Consider the following 21,552-nt stretch of genomic DNA (forward strand, 5'->3'; position numbering starts at 1 on the left):
AAGCTTGAAGCCACAGCAGGCATCAAGCCCAGCAGGGAAAGAGAGTGTGGTCAGTCCATTTCAGTGCTAAATGCAGCTCAGGGAGGCTGAGGAAAAGTTATGAGAAAGGAGCTGGAGGGGACTGCAGAAACCAGATCCCAAAGTTCATATATCCCTTCTCTTTTCCTTGGGGATATTTCACTGGGAGACCACAAGTCCTAAGGTGGCCAAGACCAGGGGGTGTGGCACTTCCAGTGCTAAAACCAGGATGGCAGTCACCCTAACTAGATCCCTTTTGCCCCTGTTAGTACTCCCCACCTGCTCTCTAGAAGGATGGCAGCAACTGAAACTAGAAACAGAACAGGATTTTCCAAATGGACATGAAATCAGTTTTTATTTTTTATTTTTTTGTAAAAATACTGATATGAAAGGTATTAGGTTTTGTTCACATTTAAATTTGTATAAAGCTATTATTTCTAAATTGAACTCCTTTCCCCTCTTTTATCTCAAATTACAATTTTGGCAACAAGACGCATACTGATTGAAAGTCACATGCCTGGGCTCTGTACCAAAGGACCTAAATTGGTATCCAGGTTGTACCACTTGCCAGCAGTTGTCTTCTCCAGGCCTCAGTTTCCTAGTCTGTAAAATGGAATTAAAATAGTATCGACTGCTGGGCATGGTGGCGAATGCCTGTGATCCCAGCAACTCAGGAGGCCGAGGCAGAAGAATTGCAAGTTCCAGGTCAGCCTCAGCAATTTATCAAGGCCCTAAGCAACTTATCAAGAGTCTGTCTCCAAAAATAAATAAATAAATAAAAAGGGCTGGGGATATGGCTCAGTGGTTAAGTGCCCCTGAGTTCAATCCCCAGTACCAAAATAAATAGATAGATAGATAGATAAAATAGAATCTACCTTATAATGTGGTGGAGATGCGATGCAATGGTTCCTGGGGAGGGCTTAGAACAGAGCTGATACATAAGAGTGTTCTGTGACGGTGCACTCTTATACCATCTTCCCTGGGATCAGGGCAAATTTTCTCAGGTGAAATCAAGACCCTGACTAAGAATCAGCAGTATCATTTTTCAGTGGAAGTAAGTTTCAGAATTCTGTCTTCTGTGACTCAGGGCACACAAAAAGAAATTAGCTTTGGTTCAAATCATCATTCTAATATAGTAGTATTGTTATTTCCTATTTTGTAAGTGTCTATTTTTCCCACCCTCTTCCCCTTCTCCTGCTATTATGTTTTATTTTACAGATGAGGAAACTGAGCCTCTGTAGGGATTAAATGATTTTTCTGAGACCTCACAGCTTAGAGAGAGAGAAGGCTTTGAAACCTGGTTCATTATTTCACCACCAGCCTTTCAGTCTCCCCATAAGAATTAGGATGATAAAGCAGTCATCTATTGTTCTATTATCTTTTGCCTTATATAAAAGTGCTCTACCACTGAGTTAGACCCCAGCCACAGAGAACTTTTAAAAATTTTGTGTTGTAATCAATTTTATTGATATATCATTTTCCTACAATAAGATGCATCCACTTGAAGTTCATAGCTCATTGAGCTTCCCCCTCCAATTTTTGTGGTACTAGAGATTTAACCCAGGGGCACACAAATGCTCTACCACTGAGCTATATCCCCAGCCTGTTTTATTTTTTATTTTGAGATAGTGTGTCAGTAAGTTGCCCAAGCTGTCCTCAAACTTGTAATCTTCCTGCTTCAGCCTCCGGAGTAACAGATTGTAAGTATGTACCACAATGCCTGGCCATAATTCAACCTATAACTTCATTTATGTAATTACTACTACCACAATCAAGTTGTGAAACATCTCCATCTTCCCTTAAAAGTTCCATCTTGCTCCTTTCTAGACAATTTCTTACTGCCATACTAGATTGCAGGTGAACAGAGATCAGCTTTCTGCCATTATAGCTCACATGTTTTTCTGGAGTTTTTGTTTAATTTGGTTTGGTCCTGAGGATTGAACTCAGGGGCACTTTTACTACTGAGCTACATTCCCATTCCTTTTTTTTTTCTTCTTCTTCTCCTCTTTCCCCTTCCCACCTCCTTCTTCCCCTCTTCCTCCTCCTCCTCCTTCTTCCTCTCCCTCTTCCCCTTCCTCCTCCTCCCCTCCCCCTTCCCCTCCCCTCCCCCTCTCCCTCTCCCCTCCCTCCCCCTCCCCCTCCCCCTCCTCCCCTCTCTCCTCCTCTTTTTCTTCCTCGCCATTCTTCTTATTTTGAGACAGGGTCTCACTAAGTTCCTTAGGGCCTCACTAAATTTCTGAGGCTGGCCTGGAACTTGTAGTCTTCCTGCCTTAGCCTCCTGAACTGCTGGGATTACAGGTGTGCACTACAATGTCCCGCTCATTTTGCTATTTTAGAATTTGAAATAAATAGAATCATGCTTTATGTACTCTCGTGTCTGGCTTCTTTTGCTCAGTATGATTTTGTTTCTTTTATAGTACTGAACCTGGGTTTTGCACATGATAAGCAAATGATCTACCATCTACCAGCCCTAATTTTATTTCATTTTTAGATAGGGTCTTCTATGTTGCCCAGGCCTTGAACTTGCCAACTTCCTGCCTTAGCCTCCTCAGTAGCTGAGATTCCGGGCATGCACTACCATGCCCAGCTTCCTCAGTATGTTTCTGAGATTTGCTCATACTACTATAACAGCAGTGTGCTCTTTCTCATTGCCAAGTAGTATTCTATTGTATAGTTATATCACAATTTGTTCATTCTCTGTTGATAGACATTTGTTTACAGTTGGGGCTACTATAAACATTCATGTGCAAATCTTTGGGTGGACCAGGCAAGGTGGCACACAACAGTATCCCTAGCTACTAGGAAGGCTGGGGCAGCAGGATCATGAGTTCAATGCTGGCCTGGGTCACCTAGTGAGACTGTGTCTTAAATTTAAAAAAATACAATGTAATGTTTTGAGCAACTAATAAATAAACAAAACAAAACAAAAAACCAAAAAACAAAAACAAAAAAAAAAAACACAATGTAATGTTTTGAGCAACTAATAAATAAAAAAATTAAATTAAATTTTTAAAAAATTAATTAAATAGGGGCTGGGGATGTGGCTCAAGCAGTAGCGCGCTCGCCTGGCAAGTGTGCGGCCCAGGTTCGATCCTCAGCACCACATACAAAGAGATGTTGTGTCTGCTGAAAAACTAAAAAAAATAAATAAATATTTTTTTAAAAAATTAAATAAATAAAAAGCACTGAGGATGTAGCTCAGTGGTAGAAAGTTCTGGGTTCGATCCCTGATTGCAAATTTAAAAAAATCTTGTGTGGACATATGTTTTCATTTCTCGTGGATAAGTGCTCAGGTGTGGAATTACTGGGTCATAGGGTAAATATGTGTGTTAAGTGGCTGTTAGTGGCTGTACTATTTTATATTCCCACCAGAAATGTATGAGAGCTGTATTTGCTATATAACCTTGCAACACTTGGTGTTCTTAGTCTTTTAAAAAAGTTTGAATTTTTTTAAATATATTTTTTTTATAGATGGACATGATACCTTTATTTTGTTTATTCATTTTTTTTTTACTGAGCAAAAGAAGCCAGACACGAGAGTACATAAAAATGTGTAAATGGACACAACACAATGCCTTTATTTTTATATGGTGCTGAGGATGGAACCTGGGTCCCACCCGTGCTAAGGGAGAGCTCTACCGCTGAGCCCCAGCCTCCAGTTTGGATTTTGCTATTGTGTTGTTTCTATTGTTTTTAATACAAGAAACCATCATTTTTTAAAAGTTTAAAAACAATTTTTTGTAAGAAGTCATATGGTTGAATATATATACAAATTTAATTGTAACATACACATACAGCATAATGTGCTATGTGTACTGCACAATAATGGGTCAAGTCATAAGTTCAGTCAGCAGGCGCTTCCCAAATACTTACAATGTGTCAGGTCTTATGATCTACAAGGTTTAGTTAGGGCTGTGGGCAGGATAAGGAGTAGCTGTTAGATTTTATTAGGTTTCACATTAATCAGAGAAGGCTTCCTGGCTTGGTTGAGTTGTCTTTCTGAGATGGGGGTTGGGTATGGGGCGGGGCGGGGGGGGGGAGGTTGCACCCAGGGGGTGCTTTACCACTGAGCTACCCCCCAACCTTTTTTTTTTTTTTGGTATAGGGATTGAACTCAGGGGCACTCAACCACTGAGCCACATCCCCAGGCCTATTTTTTGTAGTTTATTTATACAAGGTCTCACTGAGTTGCTTAGTGCCTTGCAGTTGCTGAGGCTGGCTTTGAGCTCACAATTCTCCTATCTCAGCCTCCCAAGCCACTGGGATTACGGACGTGCACCACCGCGCCCGGCTCCCAACCTTTTTTATATTTTATTTTGAAATAGAATATTATGACCTCACTAAATTGCTGAGGCTGGCTTCAAATTTGTGATCCTCCTGCCTCAGCCTACTGAGCTACTGGGATTACGGGTGTACACCACTGCATTCAGTATGATGCCTCTTTTTTCTTTTCTTTCTTTCTTTTTCTTTCTTGGTTTTTTTTTTTTTTTTGGCACTAGGTTTTGAACCCAGGGACGTTTAACTACTGAGCCACATCCTCAGCTGTTTCTATTTTTTATTTTGAAACAGGGTCTTGCTAAATTGCTTAGGGCCTTCCTAAATTGCTGAGGCTGGCTTGGAACTTGCAATCCTCCTGCCTCAGCCTCCAGAGCAGCTGGGATTTTATAGGCATGCGCCATTGCCCCTGGCTTGTCATGCATTTTTGAAATGTTTCCTAGAATAAGAAGTGGATAAGAATGACATTCGGCTCTGAGACAGTGCCCTGAAACCATTATTTCTGGGCACTGTCCTCAAATGTTTAAATGGATTGTAACAAATGGTTTGACTTTTAGAGAGTGGTTCTACCCTCGCGGTTTATAGTGGAGGAAAGGATGGCTGGGCATGGTAGCACACGCCTGTAATCCCAGCAGCTCAAGCAGCTGAGGCAGGAGGATTGCAAGTTCAAAGCCTCAGCAAAGCTCCCTAGCCTCAGCAACCTAGGGAGGCTCCAAGCAACTCGGTGAGACCTTGTCCCTAAATAAAATACACAAAAGGGCTGGGATGTGTGGCCCAGTGGTTAAGCCCCTAAATTCAATCCCTGGTACGAAGGAGAAGGAGAAGGAGAGGAAGAAGGGAGAGGAAGAAGAGGAGGAAGAGGAGGAGGAAGAAGAAGAAGAAGAGAAGGAAGAAGAGGAGGAGGAGGAAAACATACATTTGAGGAAGGGAGAGGGGAGCTCAGAGAGGCTAGAGTGCTGGCCAACATTGGCTGAGTTGGATTCCATATCAGAGAAAAGAGGCCTTGAGGACTTGGTCAAGGAAGTCACTGGAAGCAGCATAGAGGGTGGTGGTTGGAAGAGCAAAGCCAGTCTTGGAGGGGCTCCAGGCACAGGTGGTGACCCCACTAAGGCAGAAAAAGAATAAGACTCCACTTGTCTTATTCTTTTTCTGTTGCTATAACTGAATACCACAGACTGGGTAATTTATAAATGTTAGGGTTTATCTAGCTTATGGTTCTGGAAGCTGGTAAATCTAAGATGAGGGCTTTTGTACTGGTGAGAATCTCTGCAGGGTTCTGAGGCAACATAAGGCATCACATGGTAACAGGGTGTACACAGGAGACATTAATGCTAGGCCCATTCTTGAGATAATCCATTAATACATAAATGGATTAATCCATTCACCAGGGCAGAATCCGCATGACCTAAAGATCTTACCTGGTTCAATCTCTCTTTCTCTCTCTTTTTGTACTGTAGATTGAACACAGGGACACTTAACCACTGAGCTACATGCTAGTCTCCCTGTTTGTTGTTTTTTTGTTGTTGTTGTTTGTTTGTTTGTTTTGTAGTTTGGTTAGAGACAGGGTCTCACTGAGTTGCTGAATGCCTCACTAAGTTGCTGAGGCTGGCTGTGAACTTGCTATCCTCCTACATCAGCCTCCTGAGCTGCTAGAATTATACACTTGTGCTATTGCACTTGGCCCAGCCCTTATTTTATTTTAAATTAAGTTAGTTCATATAGTTGTGAGTAGAATACCGAAACAAGCATTGATTTCATATATATACAAACAAAAAATAATACTTGCGCGCACACACACACACACACACACACACACAGGTACTGGGAACTGAACCAAAAAGCATTCTACCATTGGGCTATACCCCCAGCCACTTTAGGCTACACTCCAAGGCACTTTTTAACTTATTTTGGGGGGACAGGATTTCACTAAGTTGTCCAGGTTGGTCTCAAACTTGCAATCCTCCTGTCTCAGCCTCCCAAGTCACTGAGATTATGGGCTTGTGCTAACACACCTTTTTGAATTTTGTTTTGTGGGAAAATCTCGTTCACATAAATCATTGATTGGAATGGAAGGAGGTTTGGTATAAAGCTGTTAACTCTATTATTTGACCCATTTCCAAGTTATATGCCCACAACAATAGTGACTTTTTTTCAGACAGTTAAAATCTGTTTAGGCTCTCAAATTTTATTCAAATTAAAGAACTGGAGGGCTGGGGCGGTAGCTTAGTGGTAGAGTGCTCACCTAGCATGCGTGAGGCACTGGGTCCGATCCTCCGCACTACATAAAAATAAAAAAAATAAAGATATATATGTAGATAGATAGATAGATAGAGAACTGGAAACCATTTGATGCACAAAGGACTTGTTACCTAGTCATTGGTCTCTTTGTCAGGAACACCACCAGTAATTCAAGTGGTCTCTTCACTGAACTCCTTGGAGATTTTTATACTCCCTTGTTCCCCAATGCATCACAGGGTGGGGGTTTGGTGAGGTTTCACCATCATGCTGGGCAAGTGGTGACCTTTTGTTTTGTAATTTAGGAAGAGGAGTTAGAAAGGGGAACTACCATTTACTTTTGGGTATCTTCTGCTGCTGGGAACATTTAGGCAAGACCCCAAGGAAGCTGAGGTTCTAGAAACTGATTTCCTTAAAACTATTTTGTGCCCTGTGTCCCTTTGGAAATCCTTTCATGTCCCCTGTTAGAGGACCCCTGACCAGAGGATGCTCGCTTCCCATCTAGACAAGTGAAGCCACTGGTCCTACAGTCTTGGATGGGGGTGGGGAAGAGTTCAGGCTGGATAGACACATGCCTTGAGCAGGGCTTTAACCTTCACCCAGAGAGTAAAGGGATGACAGTAATGGGAAGGGGAGGCTTTTGAGAACTGGGGCTATTTGAGTAGATTTGGACACATCTAGAAAGAAACAGGAGGGGGAAAAAAAGATGTTCTGAGTGGGCCAAGGGCCTCCTTTTCTTCAGCGTATTTCAACCAGAGCCAAATATGTGCCAGGCCCTGTGCCAGGAGGTGGTGAGCAAGGGACACGCATCCCTGTCTGCAAAGAAAGAGAGACAGAGACAGAGAGACATCTGGCAAGAGGAGGAGGACCAGAGAAAGCAGGTATTCCAGAGGGTGCAAAATCCCAAGATCAAATACCAAAATGTCAAGAGGGTGTGGTGCATTCTAGGAACAGCCTTAGATCAGCAAGTCCCAGGCACTGAGTGATTAGTAAAGGTGGAATTTAACTGGGATGAGGCAAAGGACTGCTGGGTTTAAGTCTTTTAGCTACATTGTTAAATTGCAAAAATATATTATAATGGTTAAAATAAAAATTAAATTTAAAAATAAATCTAGCCAGGTATGGTGGCATACTCTATAATCCCAGCTGCTTGGGAGGAGAGGCAAGATGACCACAAGTTTGAGGCCAACCTAAAAAATTTAGCAAGACCCTGTTCCAAAAAAATAGTAAAATATATTTTAAAATATATAATATAAAATTAAATTAAATTTAAAAAATGGCTGGATATTGGGGCTGGGGGTGTGGCTCAGTGGTAGAGTGCTCGCCTAGCTTATTCGAGGTGCTGGGTTCAATCCTCACCACTACATAAAAACAAATAAATAAAATAAAGGTATGTCCAACTACAACTAAAAATATATGTTTTAAGAAAATGGCTAATATATAGTTCAGTGGTAAAACACTTACCTGGCAAGTATGAGGCCCTGGGTGCAACCCCTACACACACCAAAAAAGCCACATCTTATGAGGTGCAGTGGTAAACTGCTGTAATCCCAGTGGCTTGAGAGTGTGAGACAGGAAGATAGATAAGTTCAAAGGCAGCATCTGCAACTTAGCAAGGGCCTAAGCAACTCAGTGAGACCCTGGCTCTAAATAAAATATAAAAATGAGCTAGGGATGTGGCTCAGTGGTTAAGCACCCCTGGGTTCAATCCCTAGTACAAAAAAGAAAAGCCTAAACCTCCCATGCAGAATTTCAAAGGATTTGTATAAAGATTTCACATTCCAGGAAGCAAAACCCTCTACTACTTAAGTGCAGAGTGTGTCATGATTTCCTTCCAAAGAGAACAGCATGGAAAGTAGAACAAGAAAGTTTACAGTGGAAAGACCTGAAAAACGCTATCTTGGTCAGGTGATCAGAAACAATATCAACAGTGATAAGTCATATGATATGATGATAATGGTATTTTACCTCCTCCACATCCATAAATAACCCAAGACAAACATGAAAAACAAAACAGTGAAATTCTAATAGAGAGTATCCTACAAAATACACACTCATCAAGATAATTGATGGCCTGGGTTTGGGCCCCAGCACTGGGAAAAATAAATAAAATCATCAACGTTGTCAAAAACAAGAAAAATGGTTCCATTCCCAGTACTAAAAAAATAAAAATAAAAAACAAGGAAAATGTGTCAGGTACAGTGACGCACACCTGAAATTCTGGTTAATTACTGGGGAGGCTGATGGAGAAGGATCACAAGTTCAAGGCCACCCTGGGCTAATTAAGCCCTGTCTCAATTTAAAAATAAAAAGTAAAAGTTCTTGGGATGTAGCTCAATGGTAGAGCCTAGTATGTGTGAGGCCCTGGGTTCCATCCCCAGTACTAAAAAACAAAACAAAAAAACCAAAAATAAGGAAAATCTGAAAAACTGCCACAATTCAAGAGAAGCTTAAGCAAATATGACATCTAAATATAAAGTGGTATCCTGGATGGGATTCTGAACCAGAAAAGAGATATTGGGGGGTAAAAACTAAAGAAATCTGAAGATAGTATCAATTTAATTAATATTAACTTATCTATATTAGTTTATTAATTTTGACATAAGTAACACACTAATGTAAGATATCATAAGAGAAACTGTATGTGAGGTATATGGGAACTCTCTGTACTATTTTCCATTTTTTTCTGTTAATCTAAAACCATTTTTTAAAAAAATCTATGCCTGGAAGTGTAGGACATAGTTCAGTAGTAGAGCACTTGCCTACTGTGTCTGAGACCCTAAATTTAATCCCTAGCACAAGCAAGCAAAGAGGGAGGGAGAGAGGAGGAAGGAGGGAAGGAAGGAAGAACACGTAGTCTTTAATTAAATCAATTGAATCATTCCTTTTGGTCTGGGTCTGAATTTGGTCAAGAGTTACAATTCATAGTTAACTTGCATTGAGTCCTTTCTTTCTTCCTTCCTTCCTTCCTTCCTTCCTTCCTTCCTTTCTTTCTTTTTTAATTTTAAGTTCTGGGAATTGAGCCCAGGGACACTCTACCACTGAGTCCTTTTTATTGTTTATTTTGAGGTGGGGGTCTTCCTATGTTTTCAAGGCCAGCATTGAATTTGGCATCCTCCTGTCTCAGCCTCTGGAGTCTTGGTAATTGCAGGCTACTGCACCCACAGTGCTATTAAAATGGATTTACTTATTTCACAAATGTAGAAATGAGGCAGGAGATAGTTCATTCATGCAAATGTTCAACGATAAATACTTACTAGTAAGTTGGTGACTGCCCTGGAAAGAGTTTACCCATGGTTCTGGGGCTTCCCCAGTAAGTATCCTACAGGTGTCATGGGCAACTGTCCAGGATGAGCTCAGTCATGTAACCTCCACCCAATTCTACACAGTTCCTCTCCTACCACAGACAATGGTGTCAATGCCACCATTTGTCAGGTCTCTCTAAAGAGCTGCCCTGCACTTTTTTTTTTTTTTAGTATTTTTTTAGTTGTAGATGGACATGAGACATTTATTTATTTGTTTATTTAATTATTATTATTATTATTTTATGTGGTGCCGATAATCCAACCCAGTGCCAACCCATGTTCTAGGCAAGTGCTCTGCCACTGAGCCACAACCCCAGCCCCTGCACTTTTCTTTTACCCTCCACCTCTAACTTGCCACTAAGTCCAGGAACATTTTCTTATAAATGTCTTCCCTGTCTTTCTAGCCTACTCTTTCCCCTGTTTGGAACCTCACAGTTTCTCTGTCTCTGCCTTAGATCCGATCCCTCCTGGGGTGAGCTCCACCCAAGCCACCACCCATCTTTCTATAACCCACATCAGATGATTTCATTCCCTTCTGATGGCCCATTCCATAGCTACCACAACCTAGTCATGGCCCATCCCATTTCAGTCCCCTGCTCCCTAGCACTCCAGCTTTTAACTCCCAAACATTACCCCCACATTGTTTGCAGGACTTGCTTTTAGTTTTTAAAGCCTACATAATGCCTTTCCTTCTTTGTCTTTGGAGATTATATGTGTACTTCAAATCGTAGCTCAAATTCAACTGCTTTCATACTCAAATTCTTGTTGGCCAAACAATCAATCAGCCCTTACCTGTCTTATGGCACCCACCAAACTGACTCTGAGGACTAAAGACCAGTAGACCCACATCTCCAGCTGAGAGTTCCCTAAGGTACCTGTGTAGTCCCATGTTCAGAGATGTCTGAATTACTTCTTACTATCAGTTTGTTACGTATCAAAGCAAAATGCCCATACTTCATAATTGGGTGCCCCCAAGTGGCCAGGATAAGAAAAGTCATAGCAGTTCTGAGGGGTACAGGGAGGCTTCACAGAGAAGGTGGATTTGAGAAGTACCACATTTAGAGTTTATTGAGCTCGTGTTGCATGTTAGATATTACACTATAGCAATGAGCTTTCACCTAGATCACCTCATTTACTCCTCAAACAGACGTACTGGGTATGTATTCTATGTTTCTGTAGAGGAGGCAACTGAGGTTAAGACCATCTGCTATGTAGTAGCATAGCTACTTAGTGGCTGAACAGGGATAAGAAGGCTGATCTCTGGTTCCTACTCCATAGTACAGCCAAAGGATTGAAGGATGAGCATGTAGAGGTGGATTTCTGTAACCAGCCCACCAAGCAGAATGTAGAATCTATAGCAAGCAAGGTTCACCTAGGCCCCACCCCATACAAACCAGAGAGTTGTGGACACAGGACAGTGATGAAGTGGCTGGACGTACTCTGTGTCCCTGAGACAACCCTCATAGGTATGCTGGCCTTCAACTGCTAATGTACTTCATGCAACATGGACATTCCCATGCTCTGTCCAAACCTGAAGGCAGATGGCAGGTGATATGGGGTGGAGTTTTATGCATGGGGCAGGGCAGCCCCCTGCCTGGATCACTTTTCCCAAGGTGGAAACCTCTTGCTTACCATCCAGCTTTGAAACCTCCCTCCTCCAATCTGGGGCCTCCTTCTGGAAAGTGATGTCACAACCGCAGGTTTGGGCAGGAAAAGTAGGACCCTGGTATAGTGGGAAGCATCCTAGACAGTTTATCCTTTTAATCCCTCCAGAGCCAGTACATTGCCAGGCTCTGATAGCCCTCAGTAGGAGTTGCAGGGGTGTCACAGTTCTGGCTGGAAAGTTCGGCAAGAATGTAAGGTATAGTGCAAACCTGCATGCCTTTGAGAGTGAAAGGGCACTTTTCATTTTTAGGATGGGGTTACCTGCAAAAGTGAGGGCAGCTGTGACCCTGGCTGAAAGCCTTTCACTTTAGCAAGGGGGCCCCAGAAGGAGACAGATTTCATCTGGGTCACCTAGGCAGATGGAAGACAGAAACCCAAATGTAGTGGCACTTGAGCCCTCAAACTTTTTTTTTTTTTTTTTGGTACCAGAGATTGAACCCAGGGGTGCTTAACCTCTGAACCACATCCCCAGTCCTTTTTAATATTTTATTTAGAAACAGGGTCTTGCTAAATTGCTTAGGGCCTCACTCAGTTGCTGAGGCTGGCTTTTAACTCCCCATCCTCTGCCTCAGTCTACCCAGCATCTTGGATTGCAGATGTGCACCGCCACACCTGGTCCAAGCCCTCAAATTTCTGGGCCTTAGGATTACTTCTCTGACTTTGGCTAGTGGCTCTCACCTTTTCCACCACCTCCATTTGTCCTTCATTCCTGCTAGGCCTTTTGGGTATATGTTCCTTGCTCCTCCATGTTCCCACAGACTTGTGACCACGTCGCTGGCCACGCACCATGAGGCCAGAGACCTTGGTTGGTTTGTTCTCTCTGCCATGTCCCCAGAACCTGGCACAGAGAGATGCTCATTTGTGGATCGAGTGACCTTATGCATAAGTGATCTCAATCACTTCTAATATTAATGATCTATTTATTGGTCCACCGCAGCTACCAAGACAGGGTCTTGCTAAGTTGCCACTTAAACTTGCCAAGACAAGACTGGCCTCAAACTTGCTACTACCCCCCCCCTCCCCGCGCCGTCTCAGTCTCTCAACTAACTGGGATCACCGCCACTTCGCCCCGCTTTGCCTGTGTCGTGTGAAGGTAGACAAAAATAATGATTAGATTAAGGAACAGGAGGTCCTAGGGAGGGTATCTAGGGCGCGGGCTGTTGGAGAGGCTGAGGAGACCATCTGAGAAGGGGAAGCCTGGCCTTGAGAGCTGCGAAACCGCTACACTGAGGCTGGATTGCGCGGGGAGCGTCAGGAAAGGGGCTGAGAAAGCCGGGACTTCCCCCTAGTGTGGAGACCCGGAACTGCAGCAGTGCCTGGAGGGAGGGGCTTGCGGAGGCAGGGCACGCCCACCAGCCGGCAGCGCTCGGGCCACTAGGGGCCCACTCGCCTTGGCCCCACCCCGCCCTCGCAGCCCCTGCGGCGCCTGCGGGTGGAGGCCTGGCGGCTGACTGCTCCCGCAAACGCGGGGCTCTGAGAACCCGGAAGTTACGCCATAGGCGCGCGCCAGGGGAGCGGGAGTCAGCTGAGCTGCCGGGTGAGGTTGGGGGATCGGCTAAGGGGAGTTTGTGATCACTTGGGGGCCGAGTGGGGTGTAAGATTGCTCCAGATTCAAGGGGAAGGACTCTCCCACCTTCTTTCTCTATAAGGCTAGAGCGAGAACGTCCTAGGAGGCCGCGGTGGCTGGTTCCCAGGATCTGTCAGAGGCTGGGGACTCGCAGCTTCCAGTCGGGGGCGACGGGGATCCCTGGGGGCAGCCCAGTCGTGATCTCCGCGCCCCGGACGAAGGACCCAGAGGTAGAACACCATGGCGTCCATCCTGGATGAGTATGAGGACTCGCTGTCGCGCTCCGCTGTCTTGCAACCCGGCTGCCCTAATGTGGCGATCCCCCACTCGGGTAAGAAAGAGAGGGGCGCCGATGCCCCCTTTCGGCACCTTTGGGGCATGAGCGGGAAGGGCGGCTCCAAAAGCTCGGAATCACCTCCGGAACTTGAATTTTGCGACTCCTTATTTTCCTCCAGCTCTCTTGGCTCCCAGCTGGCCAATGGTGGAAGTTTGAAAGAGCCATAAGAGCAGCCGCATGATCTAGGGCCTGCCACTAGGGTCCTTTCTAAAGAGAGAAGTGGGGCTCAGTTAAGGAAATACTTGCCTACAGGGCCGCAGTTGAGCTGTTGGGAGAATCGAAAATAGAATACAGGTTTTTCCTTATACCTGATTTTTCTGCTTTCCCACCAGACCCGAGTGAGAATAGGATAATGAAATTTGTGGAAGAGGAATGTTGTAGAAGGAGGGATGGTCCTAAAGGGAATTTGTCACTGATCTGGGAGAAATGGAGATGAGATATTTTTGGCCTTAGCTACAGCTGTGTTCAGGGAAATTTTTGTAGAAAGTAGTGCAGAGTTGGCAGAAAGCTGGTCACATTTTGAGCAATTGTCTAGTGAGAAAACTGCTGCAGTTTTGTTAACACCAATGATTGGAGCATTTCCCCAGGGCTCCCTCTGCCTTCAGGCTTCTGAAAACTCACTGTTTTTTCACTACTGCATGTTCAGGGAGGAGATAGATAATGGAGTTGGGATTAAGCTAAACAGGGGTTGTGGGACCAAAGACTGATAAAAGAGAATGCTCAAATCAACTCCCTGTAAGACTCACACCCTCCTCCCCTCCCATTACCACTGGAACTAGGTACATCCTGCTGTAATAGCATCTCAGGTGATCAAGAATCAAACACTCCCTGCTGTCAGAAGTGTGAGAAGAGGCCAAGACCCTTACAACAAACAACTTGATCTCAAACTATTTGTTAATCAAAGTGTGGGTGGGGAGGAACTACTGGGAGAATGTCATGTAGCACTGATGTTTCTTGGGTTTTTTTGTTTGGTTTTGTTGCCTGTCTCTTCCATAACTAGTGTTTTCTAAACTTCTCACCTGTAGGGTATGTGAATGCCCAGCTGGAGAAGGAAGTGCCCATTTTCACAAAGCAGCGCATTGACTTTACTCCTTCTGAGCGTATCACCAGTCTTGTGGTCTCCTGCAATCAGCTTTGCATGAGCCTGGGCAAGGATTCACTGCTCCGGTAATTTAGATCCCAAAAGTTTTTGCAATAGGGAATGGAAGGGTATTAGTTGGGGCCTTTCTTTCACTCCGGGCAAGGGAAGCAGTGGATTTGGAATTTTAAGGATGTGTTCTCTTTGTTCCTGAACCAACATAGTGTAGTAGTAGTAGTAGCTAAGAATCAGACAGACATATTCAGATTCCAGCGGTGCCACTTAGGAGCTATGGAATTTTTTTTTTTTTTTTCAGTAGTAGGGATTGAGCAGAGAGGCACTTTATCATTAAGTTACATCCCTACCCACCTCCTTTTTACTTTTTATTTTGAGATAGGGTCTTGTTAAATTGCCTAGGCTGACTTTGAACTTGCAGTCTTTCTTCCTCAGCCTCCCGAGTAGCTGGGATTACAGTTATGCCCCACTATGCCTAGTCCCAGCTATGAGATCATTTTTTGGAGGGCAGGTACCAGGAATTGAATTCAGGAGCACTTGACCACTGAGCCACATCCCCAGCCCTATTTTGTATTTTATTTAAAGACAAGGTCTCACTGAGTTGCTTATCACCTCGCCATTGCTGGAGTTGGCTTTGAACTCATGATCCTCCTGTCTCAGCCTCCCAAGCTATTGGGATTACAGGCGTGTGCCACTGTGCCCAACTCCAGCTATGGAATCTTTAGCAAGTCACCTAATCTCTCTAAACATGGTCCTTCATGTCCTTCATCTGTTAAATATAGCTCTAGCTTACAAGTTGGTCACAGTGGTCTTGGAACAATCTATAGAGTCCTGAAGTATATCCACTAGAAATAGAAATAATATATGACAAAAGTGTCATCAAAATTGTTTATCTATCTAGAAAACCATCTTGGGTAAACAGAGCCTCTCTCTCACAAGATGAATTCTAGCCAGGTGCTGTGGTACACGCCTATAATCCCAGTGGCCCTGGAGGCTGAGGCAGAAGGATTTCAAGTTCAAAGCAGTCTTAGCAAAAAGTGCGCTGCTAGGCAACTCAGTGAGACCCTGTCTCTAAATAAAATACAAAATAGGGCTGGGGATGTGGCTCAGTGGTCAAGTGCCCCTGAGTTCAATCCTTTGTACTCCAAAACCAAAACAAAGCCAAAAAAAACAGCTACACCTGTTAACTAATGGAATGTTCATGAAATATCACTAATTGACGAAAGCACATTACAAATTAATACACATATGAAGGCTTTTTTGGTAATAACATCAACAAAAACCTATTTATATTATAAACATGAAAAAAGATGTTAGCATCAATTTTCTAGATTGGGAATGATGTTTGAAAAGCAAATCATTACCTTTTTCTTTATGCGTATTTATATTAACTCTTTAGTGAGAATAAGCATATAACTTGGAAAGGATTTAATTAGAAAAATATAATTTAAATGGATACATTCAAAGTTATTTTGAAGATTGAGATAATACTAGATTAAATTCTTGGTATAGTGCTTGATATATAGAAAGTGCTCAGTAACCACCAGCAACTCTGTTTTTCTCATCTTACCCCAGCAGTCTGGGATAAGCCTCCCATATACACTGGAGATCTTTTTTCCTTTAAAAGTATAGATGGACATAACACCTTTATTTTATTTATTTATTTATTTTTTATGTAGTATCTGAGGATTGAACCCAGTGCCTCACAGGTGCTAGGCAAGCACTCTACCACTGAGCCACAACCACAGCCCCACACTGGAGATCTTTTGAGCATAGGGGAAAAACTTCTCAGAATGAAGTGGGAGATTTCTCAGAATTGAGGGTTCTTAATAGGATCTATGTTTCAGGGTTCTCTTGGGATTGTATTCAGAATTTTGGTGTATATGTAGATTTCAGGGAAGAATGACTATGACTTTTACCAGAGAATTTCACAATCCAAAAGAGGATCTTCCCTTCTTTAGAGTGATACTGTGGCTCTTATCCCCACAGCATTGACCTGGGCAAAGCAAGTGAACCCAACCATGTAGAGTTGGGGCGTAAGGATGATGCTAAAGTTCACAAGATGTTCCTGGACCATACTGGTAAGTGGTGGTGAAGATCTGACAGGGACTTCTGGGTCAGTCACTGCCTGGGAGGGTGGGATCTGAGGAGGGAAGGGGCCAGGAGGGGGCTAAGGGTGGAAATGGCAGCATCCTCTAGGATGCCATATTCTGCCCTCTCCAGGCTCTCATCTGCTGATTGCTCTGAGCAGCACTGAGGTCCTCTATGTGAACCGTAATGGACAGAAAGTACGACCACTAGCACGCTGGAAAGGACAGCTGGTGGAGAGTGTAGGTTGGAACAAGGCACTGGGCACTGAGAGTAGCACTGGACCCATCCTGGTTGGCACTGCTCAAGGCCAGATCTTTGAAGCAGAGCTTTCAGCCAGTGAGGGTGGACTTTTTGGCCCTGCCCCAGATCTCTACTTCCGTCCATTGTATGTGCTAAATGAAGAAGGGGGCCCAGCACCTGTGTGTTCCCTTGAGGCTGAACGGGGCCCTGATGGGCGGGGCTTTGTTATTGCTACCACTCGGCAGCGCCTCTTCCAGTTCATAGGCCGAGCAGCAGAGGGGGCTGAGGCCCAGGGCTTCTCAGGGCTTTTTGCTGCCTACACAGATCACCCACCACCATTCCGTGAGTTTCCCAGTAACCTCGGTTACAGCGAGTTGGCCTTCTATACCCCCAAGCTGCGCTCTGCACCCCGGGCTTTTGCCTGGATGATGGGGGATGGCGTGTTGTATGGCTCATTGGACTGTGGCCGGCCTGACTCCCTTCTGAGTGAGGAGCGAGTCTGGGAATACCCTGAGGGAGTAGGTCCCGGGGCCAGCCCACCCTTAGCCATCGTCTTGACACAGTTCCACTTCCTGTTGCTGCTGGCCGACCGGGTGGAGGCAGTGTGCACACTGACTGGGCAGGTGGTGCTGCGGGATCACTTCCTGGAGAAGTTTGGGCCACTCAAACACATGGTGAAAGACTCCTCCACAGGCCAGCTCTGGGCCTACACTGAGCGCGCTGTCTTCCGCTACCATGTGCAGCGTGAAGCCCGGGATGTCTGGCGCACCTACCTGGACATGAACCGCTTTGACCTGGCCAAGGAATATTGTCGAGAGCGGCCTGACTGCCTGGACACAGTCCTGGCCCGGGAGGCTGACTTCTGCTTTCGCCAGCATCGCTACCTGGAGAGTGCCCGCTGCTATGCCCTGACCCAGAGCTACTTTGAGGAGATTGCCCTTAAGTTTTTGGAGGCCCGACAGGAGGAGGCTCTAGCTGAGTTCCTGCAGCGAAAACTGGCCAGTTTGAAGCCATCCGAGCGAACCCAGGCCACACTGCTGACCACCTGGCTGACAGAGCTCTACCTGAGCCGGCTTGGGGCCCTGCAGGGTGACCCCGAGGCTCTGAATCTCTACCGGGAAACACGGGAGCGTTTCCGTGCCTTCCTCATCAGCCCTCGCCACAAGGAGTGGCTGTTTGCCAGCCGGGCCTCTATTCATGAGCTGCTTGCCAGTCATGGGGACACGGAACACATGGTATACTTTGCAGTGATCATGCAGGACTATGAGCGGGTGGTGGCATACCACTGCCAGCACGAGGCCTATGAGGAAGCTTTGGCTGTGCTTTCTCGCCACCGTGACCCCCAGCTTTTCTACAAGTTCTCACCCATTCTCATTCGTCACATCCCTCGCCAGCTGGTAGACGCCTGGATTGAGCTGGGCAACCGGCTGGATGCCCGGCAGCTCATCCCTGCCCTGGTGAACTATAGCCAGGGTGGAGAGACCCAGCAGGTGAGCCAGGCCATCCGCTACATGGAATTCTGTGTGAATGTGCTCGGGGAGACTGAGCAGGCCATTCACAACTACCTGCTGTCACTGTATGCCCGTGGCCAGCCAGCCTCGCTGCTGGCCTACCTGGAGCAGGCTGGGGCCAGCCCACATCGTGTACATTATGATCTCAAGTATGCGCTGCGGCTCTGTGCTGAGCATGGCCATCACCGTGCTTGTGTCCATGTCTACAAAGTGCTGGAACTATATGAGGAAGCTGTGGATCTAGCCTTGCAGGTAAGTCTTGTCCCCAGTCAGGAGAGGAACCTGGAGAGCAGTAGGTTCAGAGACTGAAGGGTTGGCAGGGGACAAGGCTAGAGGGTGCTGGCTTCTCTCCCAGAGAGGTGCTATGTTATAGAATCTAAGGACATGGACTCTATAGAGCTCTGCCATTTTTTAAACTGTGTGACCTTGGGCTAATTTCTGAACCTTTTTATGCATCAGGTTATTCAGCTATAAAATGGGAGTAATTAGTTAGAGTTCTTTTTACCTCATAATGTACTGCATGAGAAAAGCACTCAGGGGCTGGGGTTGTAGCTCAGTGGTAGAGCGCTCACCTAGCATGTGTGAGGCCCTGGATTCGATCCTCAGCATCACATAAAGATAAACAAACGGGGCTAGGGATGTGGCTCAAGTGGTAGTGCGCTTGCCTGGCATGCGTGCGGCCCGGGTTCAATCCTCAGCACCACATACAAACAAGATGTTGTGTCTGCCAAAAACTAAAATGTAAATAAAATATTTTAAAAAAAAGAAAAAGATTACAGATCAGGGCTGAGAGTATAGCTTAGTCAGTAGAGTGCTTATTTAAAAAAAAAAAAAAAAAAGAAACAAAAAGGTATTGTTCATCTACAACTAAAAAAATATTTAAAAAAAGAAAGGAAAAAAGAGCGCTCAGAACAATGCCTGGCACATACATATGAGTAGAAGGAGAAGCTGCTGAGTTACCTTTCTCAAATTATGAATTACACTTGCCTTAGGAACAAATGAAATGCTATTTAATATGTAAATTCCTGGGCCTGAACCCAGAATTTACTGAATCAGGATGTCTGAGGATAGGACTCAAAAATCAATATTTTTAACATGTTCCCCAAGTAATTTTTAAATTCTCTGAAATTGGATCCCTACCAACATAAGTAGATTCTTTTTTATAGCTGTGACAGGAACAGGCCCATTACTGGCTCTGGTTCTCCGTGGGCATCTGTCTATCTTGTAGTCTCTTTCCTGGGTGAGGAAGGGGCTTGACCCTAACACCCCCAGTTTCCCCACAGGTAGACGTGGACCTGGCCAAGCAATGTGCAGACTTGCCTGAGGAGGATGAGGAACTACGAAAGAAGCTGTGGCTGAAGATTGCTCGGCATGTGGTGCAGGAGGAGGAAGATGTGCAGACAGCCATGGCCTGCCTGGCCAGCTGCCCCCTGCTCAAGATCGAGGATGTGCTACCCTTCTTTCCTGATTTTGTCACCATTGACCACTTCAAGGAGGCGATCTGTAGCTCACTTAAGGCCTATAACCATCATATCCAGGAGCTGCAGCGAGAGATGGAAGAGGCCACAGCCAGTGCCCAGCGCATTCGGAGAGACCTGCAGGAGCTACGGGGCCGCTATGGCACTGTGGAGCCTCAGGACAAATGCGCCACTTGTGATTTCCCTCTGCTTAACCGCCCTTTTTACCTTTTTCTCTGTGGTCACATGTTCCACGCTGACTGCCTACTGCAGGCCGTGCGGCCTGGCCTGCCTGCCTATAAGCAGGCCCGGCTTGAGGAGCTGCAGCGGAAGCTGGGGGCTGCACCCCCACCAGCCAAGGGCTCTGCCCGAGCCAAGGAGGCTGAGGGTGGGGCTGCAGCAGGCGGGCCCAGCCGAGAGCAGCTCAAAGCTGATCTAGATGAACTGGTGGCTGCTGAGTGCGTATACTGTGGGGAGCTGATGATCCGCTCTATTGACCGGCCCTTCATTGACCCCCAGCGCTATGAGGAGGAGCATCTGAGCTGGCTGTAGAAGGGTGTCCTGTGAAGAATGGGCAGGCATGGGGAGCTGCTACTTGGCCCTCTTGGGAAGGCCACACCCTGTCTGTGCTCAGTCATCTGTGGTTATGTTGGGGAGTGGGAATAGAACTGTCATCCTGAAGTGTCAGGGGAGAGGGCATTCTGCCAGCTGCCTGCTGTGCTTCAGACCCACCTTAGAACTGCTGTTACTCAGGCCATCAGCCTGGAGAGGTCAGAAACTGGATCCACTCCCACTCCTGTATCTAACAGTTCCTTTGTCCTTGTCACTCCCCACCCTGTTTATCTTCTGGATTGCGAGTACCCTTCTTTCTTTGCTTTGTGGCCTCTGGACTCCCAACCTTTCTCTGTCAGAGAAAGCCTCCTCTTCTCTCTGCCCCAGGTGTACCAGAAGTGAAAAGATAGCCCTCCCACTTCCTGAGCTCTGGTGGGGAAGGTTGTACTAATGATGGCCCTGGTGCACACTCTGGACCTCCACTATGAGGGGCACCCTGGGGCTGGGGACCTCATAGAAGACATTGGGAGAGCATTAAAATGTCTGCACTGCATTGGTGGCGCTGGAGTTGATGGCTTTGTTGATGCTAAGCTTGATGTAGGAGGGGCTGGGATGCCACAAGGAGTCTGCCAGGGCCCTGCAGACCTTCAAGTCATGGCACATGGTCCTTCACCTGGAGATGAAAACAGGAAGATCTTGTCAGATTCTGCTTTCTTCCTTGTCTCCCTCCTCTATCTTTGACTCAGTTGAGGATTATATTATAGCCCATCATTTTAAATCACAGAGTTCCCTCTGGCCAACAGGTGGTGCTGCTGCCCACAGAATCCATCCAACTCAATCAACTTGGAGCACTGGTTTCTCAAGTCATTGGTACTTCCTCATCTATTCCCTACCTGGTGGCCCCAAGAATTTTCTGGAAATCTCCACTGGTTAATCAGTTAACCCTAAACCCCTTGTTCTTCCCTCCACTGTCCTATACATGCTAGATTTTACTTGCCCTCTCCCAACTTGGATACCTGCCTTCACTGCTTCTGCCTTGGCTTTGCTACTGCCATTATTCACGGCATTTGGCTTTTCTCCTCACCTTGCTCCTGTGACATGCCCCTTCTCCCAGATTATACTTTCTTATTTGGAGCTGGAGGCCAAGTCCTGGGGAGTCCTAGAGCAGGGCCTTCCAGTGAAAGCAGTTCAGCACCTTTTGCTCAG

The 21,552-nt window shown here is 45.6% G+C and overlaps 1 protein-coding gene across 2 annotated transcripts; it reads left to right on the forward strand.

Annotated features, from left to right (window-relative positions):
* The first annotated feature begins 12,891 nt into the window (after nt 1-12,891).
* Vps18 (VPS18 core subunit of CORVET and HOPS complexes) lies at nt 12,892-20,899 on the forward strand. Of its 2 annotated transcripts, XM_046461586.2 has the most exons (6): nt 12,892-13,035; nt 13,148-13,396; nt 14,428-14,569; nt 16,485-16,576; nt 16,719-18,589; nt 19,621-20,899. In XM_046461586.2, exons 2-6 carry the CDS (start codon nt 13,306-13,308, stop codon nt 20,344-20,346), a joined length of 2,922 nt encoding a protein of 973 aa, XP_046317542.1. In that variant the 5' UTR covers nt 12,892-13,035; nt 13,148-13,305; the 3' UTR covers nt 20,347-20,899. The 2 variants fall into 2 exon arrangements, with proteins under 2 accessions (XP_046317542.1, XP_046317541.1); XM_046461585.2 differs by lacking the exon at nt 12,892-13,035 and having other exon boundaries at nt 13,052-13,396.
* Nucleotides 20,900-21,552: the final 653 nt, after the last annotated feature.

This window comes from Marmota monax, unplaced genomic scaffold (genome assembly GCF_021218885.2).
Source record: "Marmota monax isolate L192 unplaced genomic scaffold, Marmota_monax_Labrador192_F-V1.1 WCK01_AAM20220418_F8-fsc00001, whole genome shotgun sequence".
Taxonomy (NCBI): Eukaryota; Metazoa; Chordata; class Mammalia; order Rodentia; family Sciuridae; genus Marmota; species Marmota monax.

Coding starts and splice junctions, on each gene's coding strand:
- Vps18 (XM_046461586.2), top strand. CDS start 13,306: ATGGCGTCCATCCTGGATGAGTATGAGGACTCGCTGTCGCGCTCCGCT. Junction 13,397..14,427: donor TGTGGCGATCCCCCACTCGG/GTAAGAAAGAGA, acceptor TCTCACCTGTAG/GGTATGTGAATGCCCAGCTG. Junction 16,577..16,718: donor GATGTTCCTGGACCATACTG/GTAAGTGGTGGT, acceptor TGCCCTCTCCAG/GCTCTCATCTGCTGATTGCT.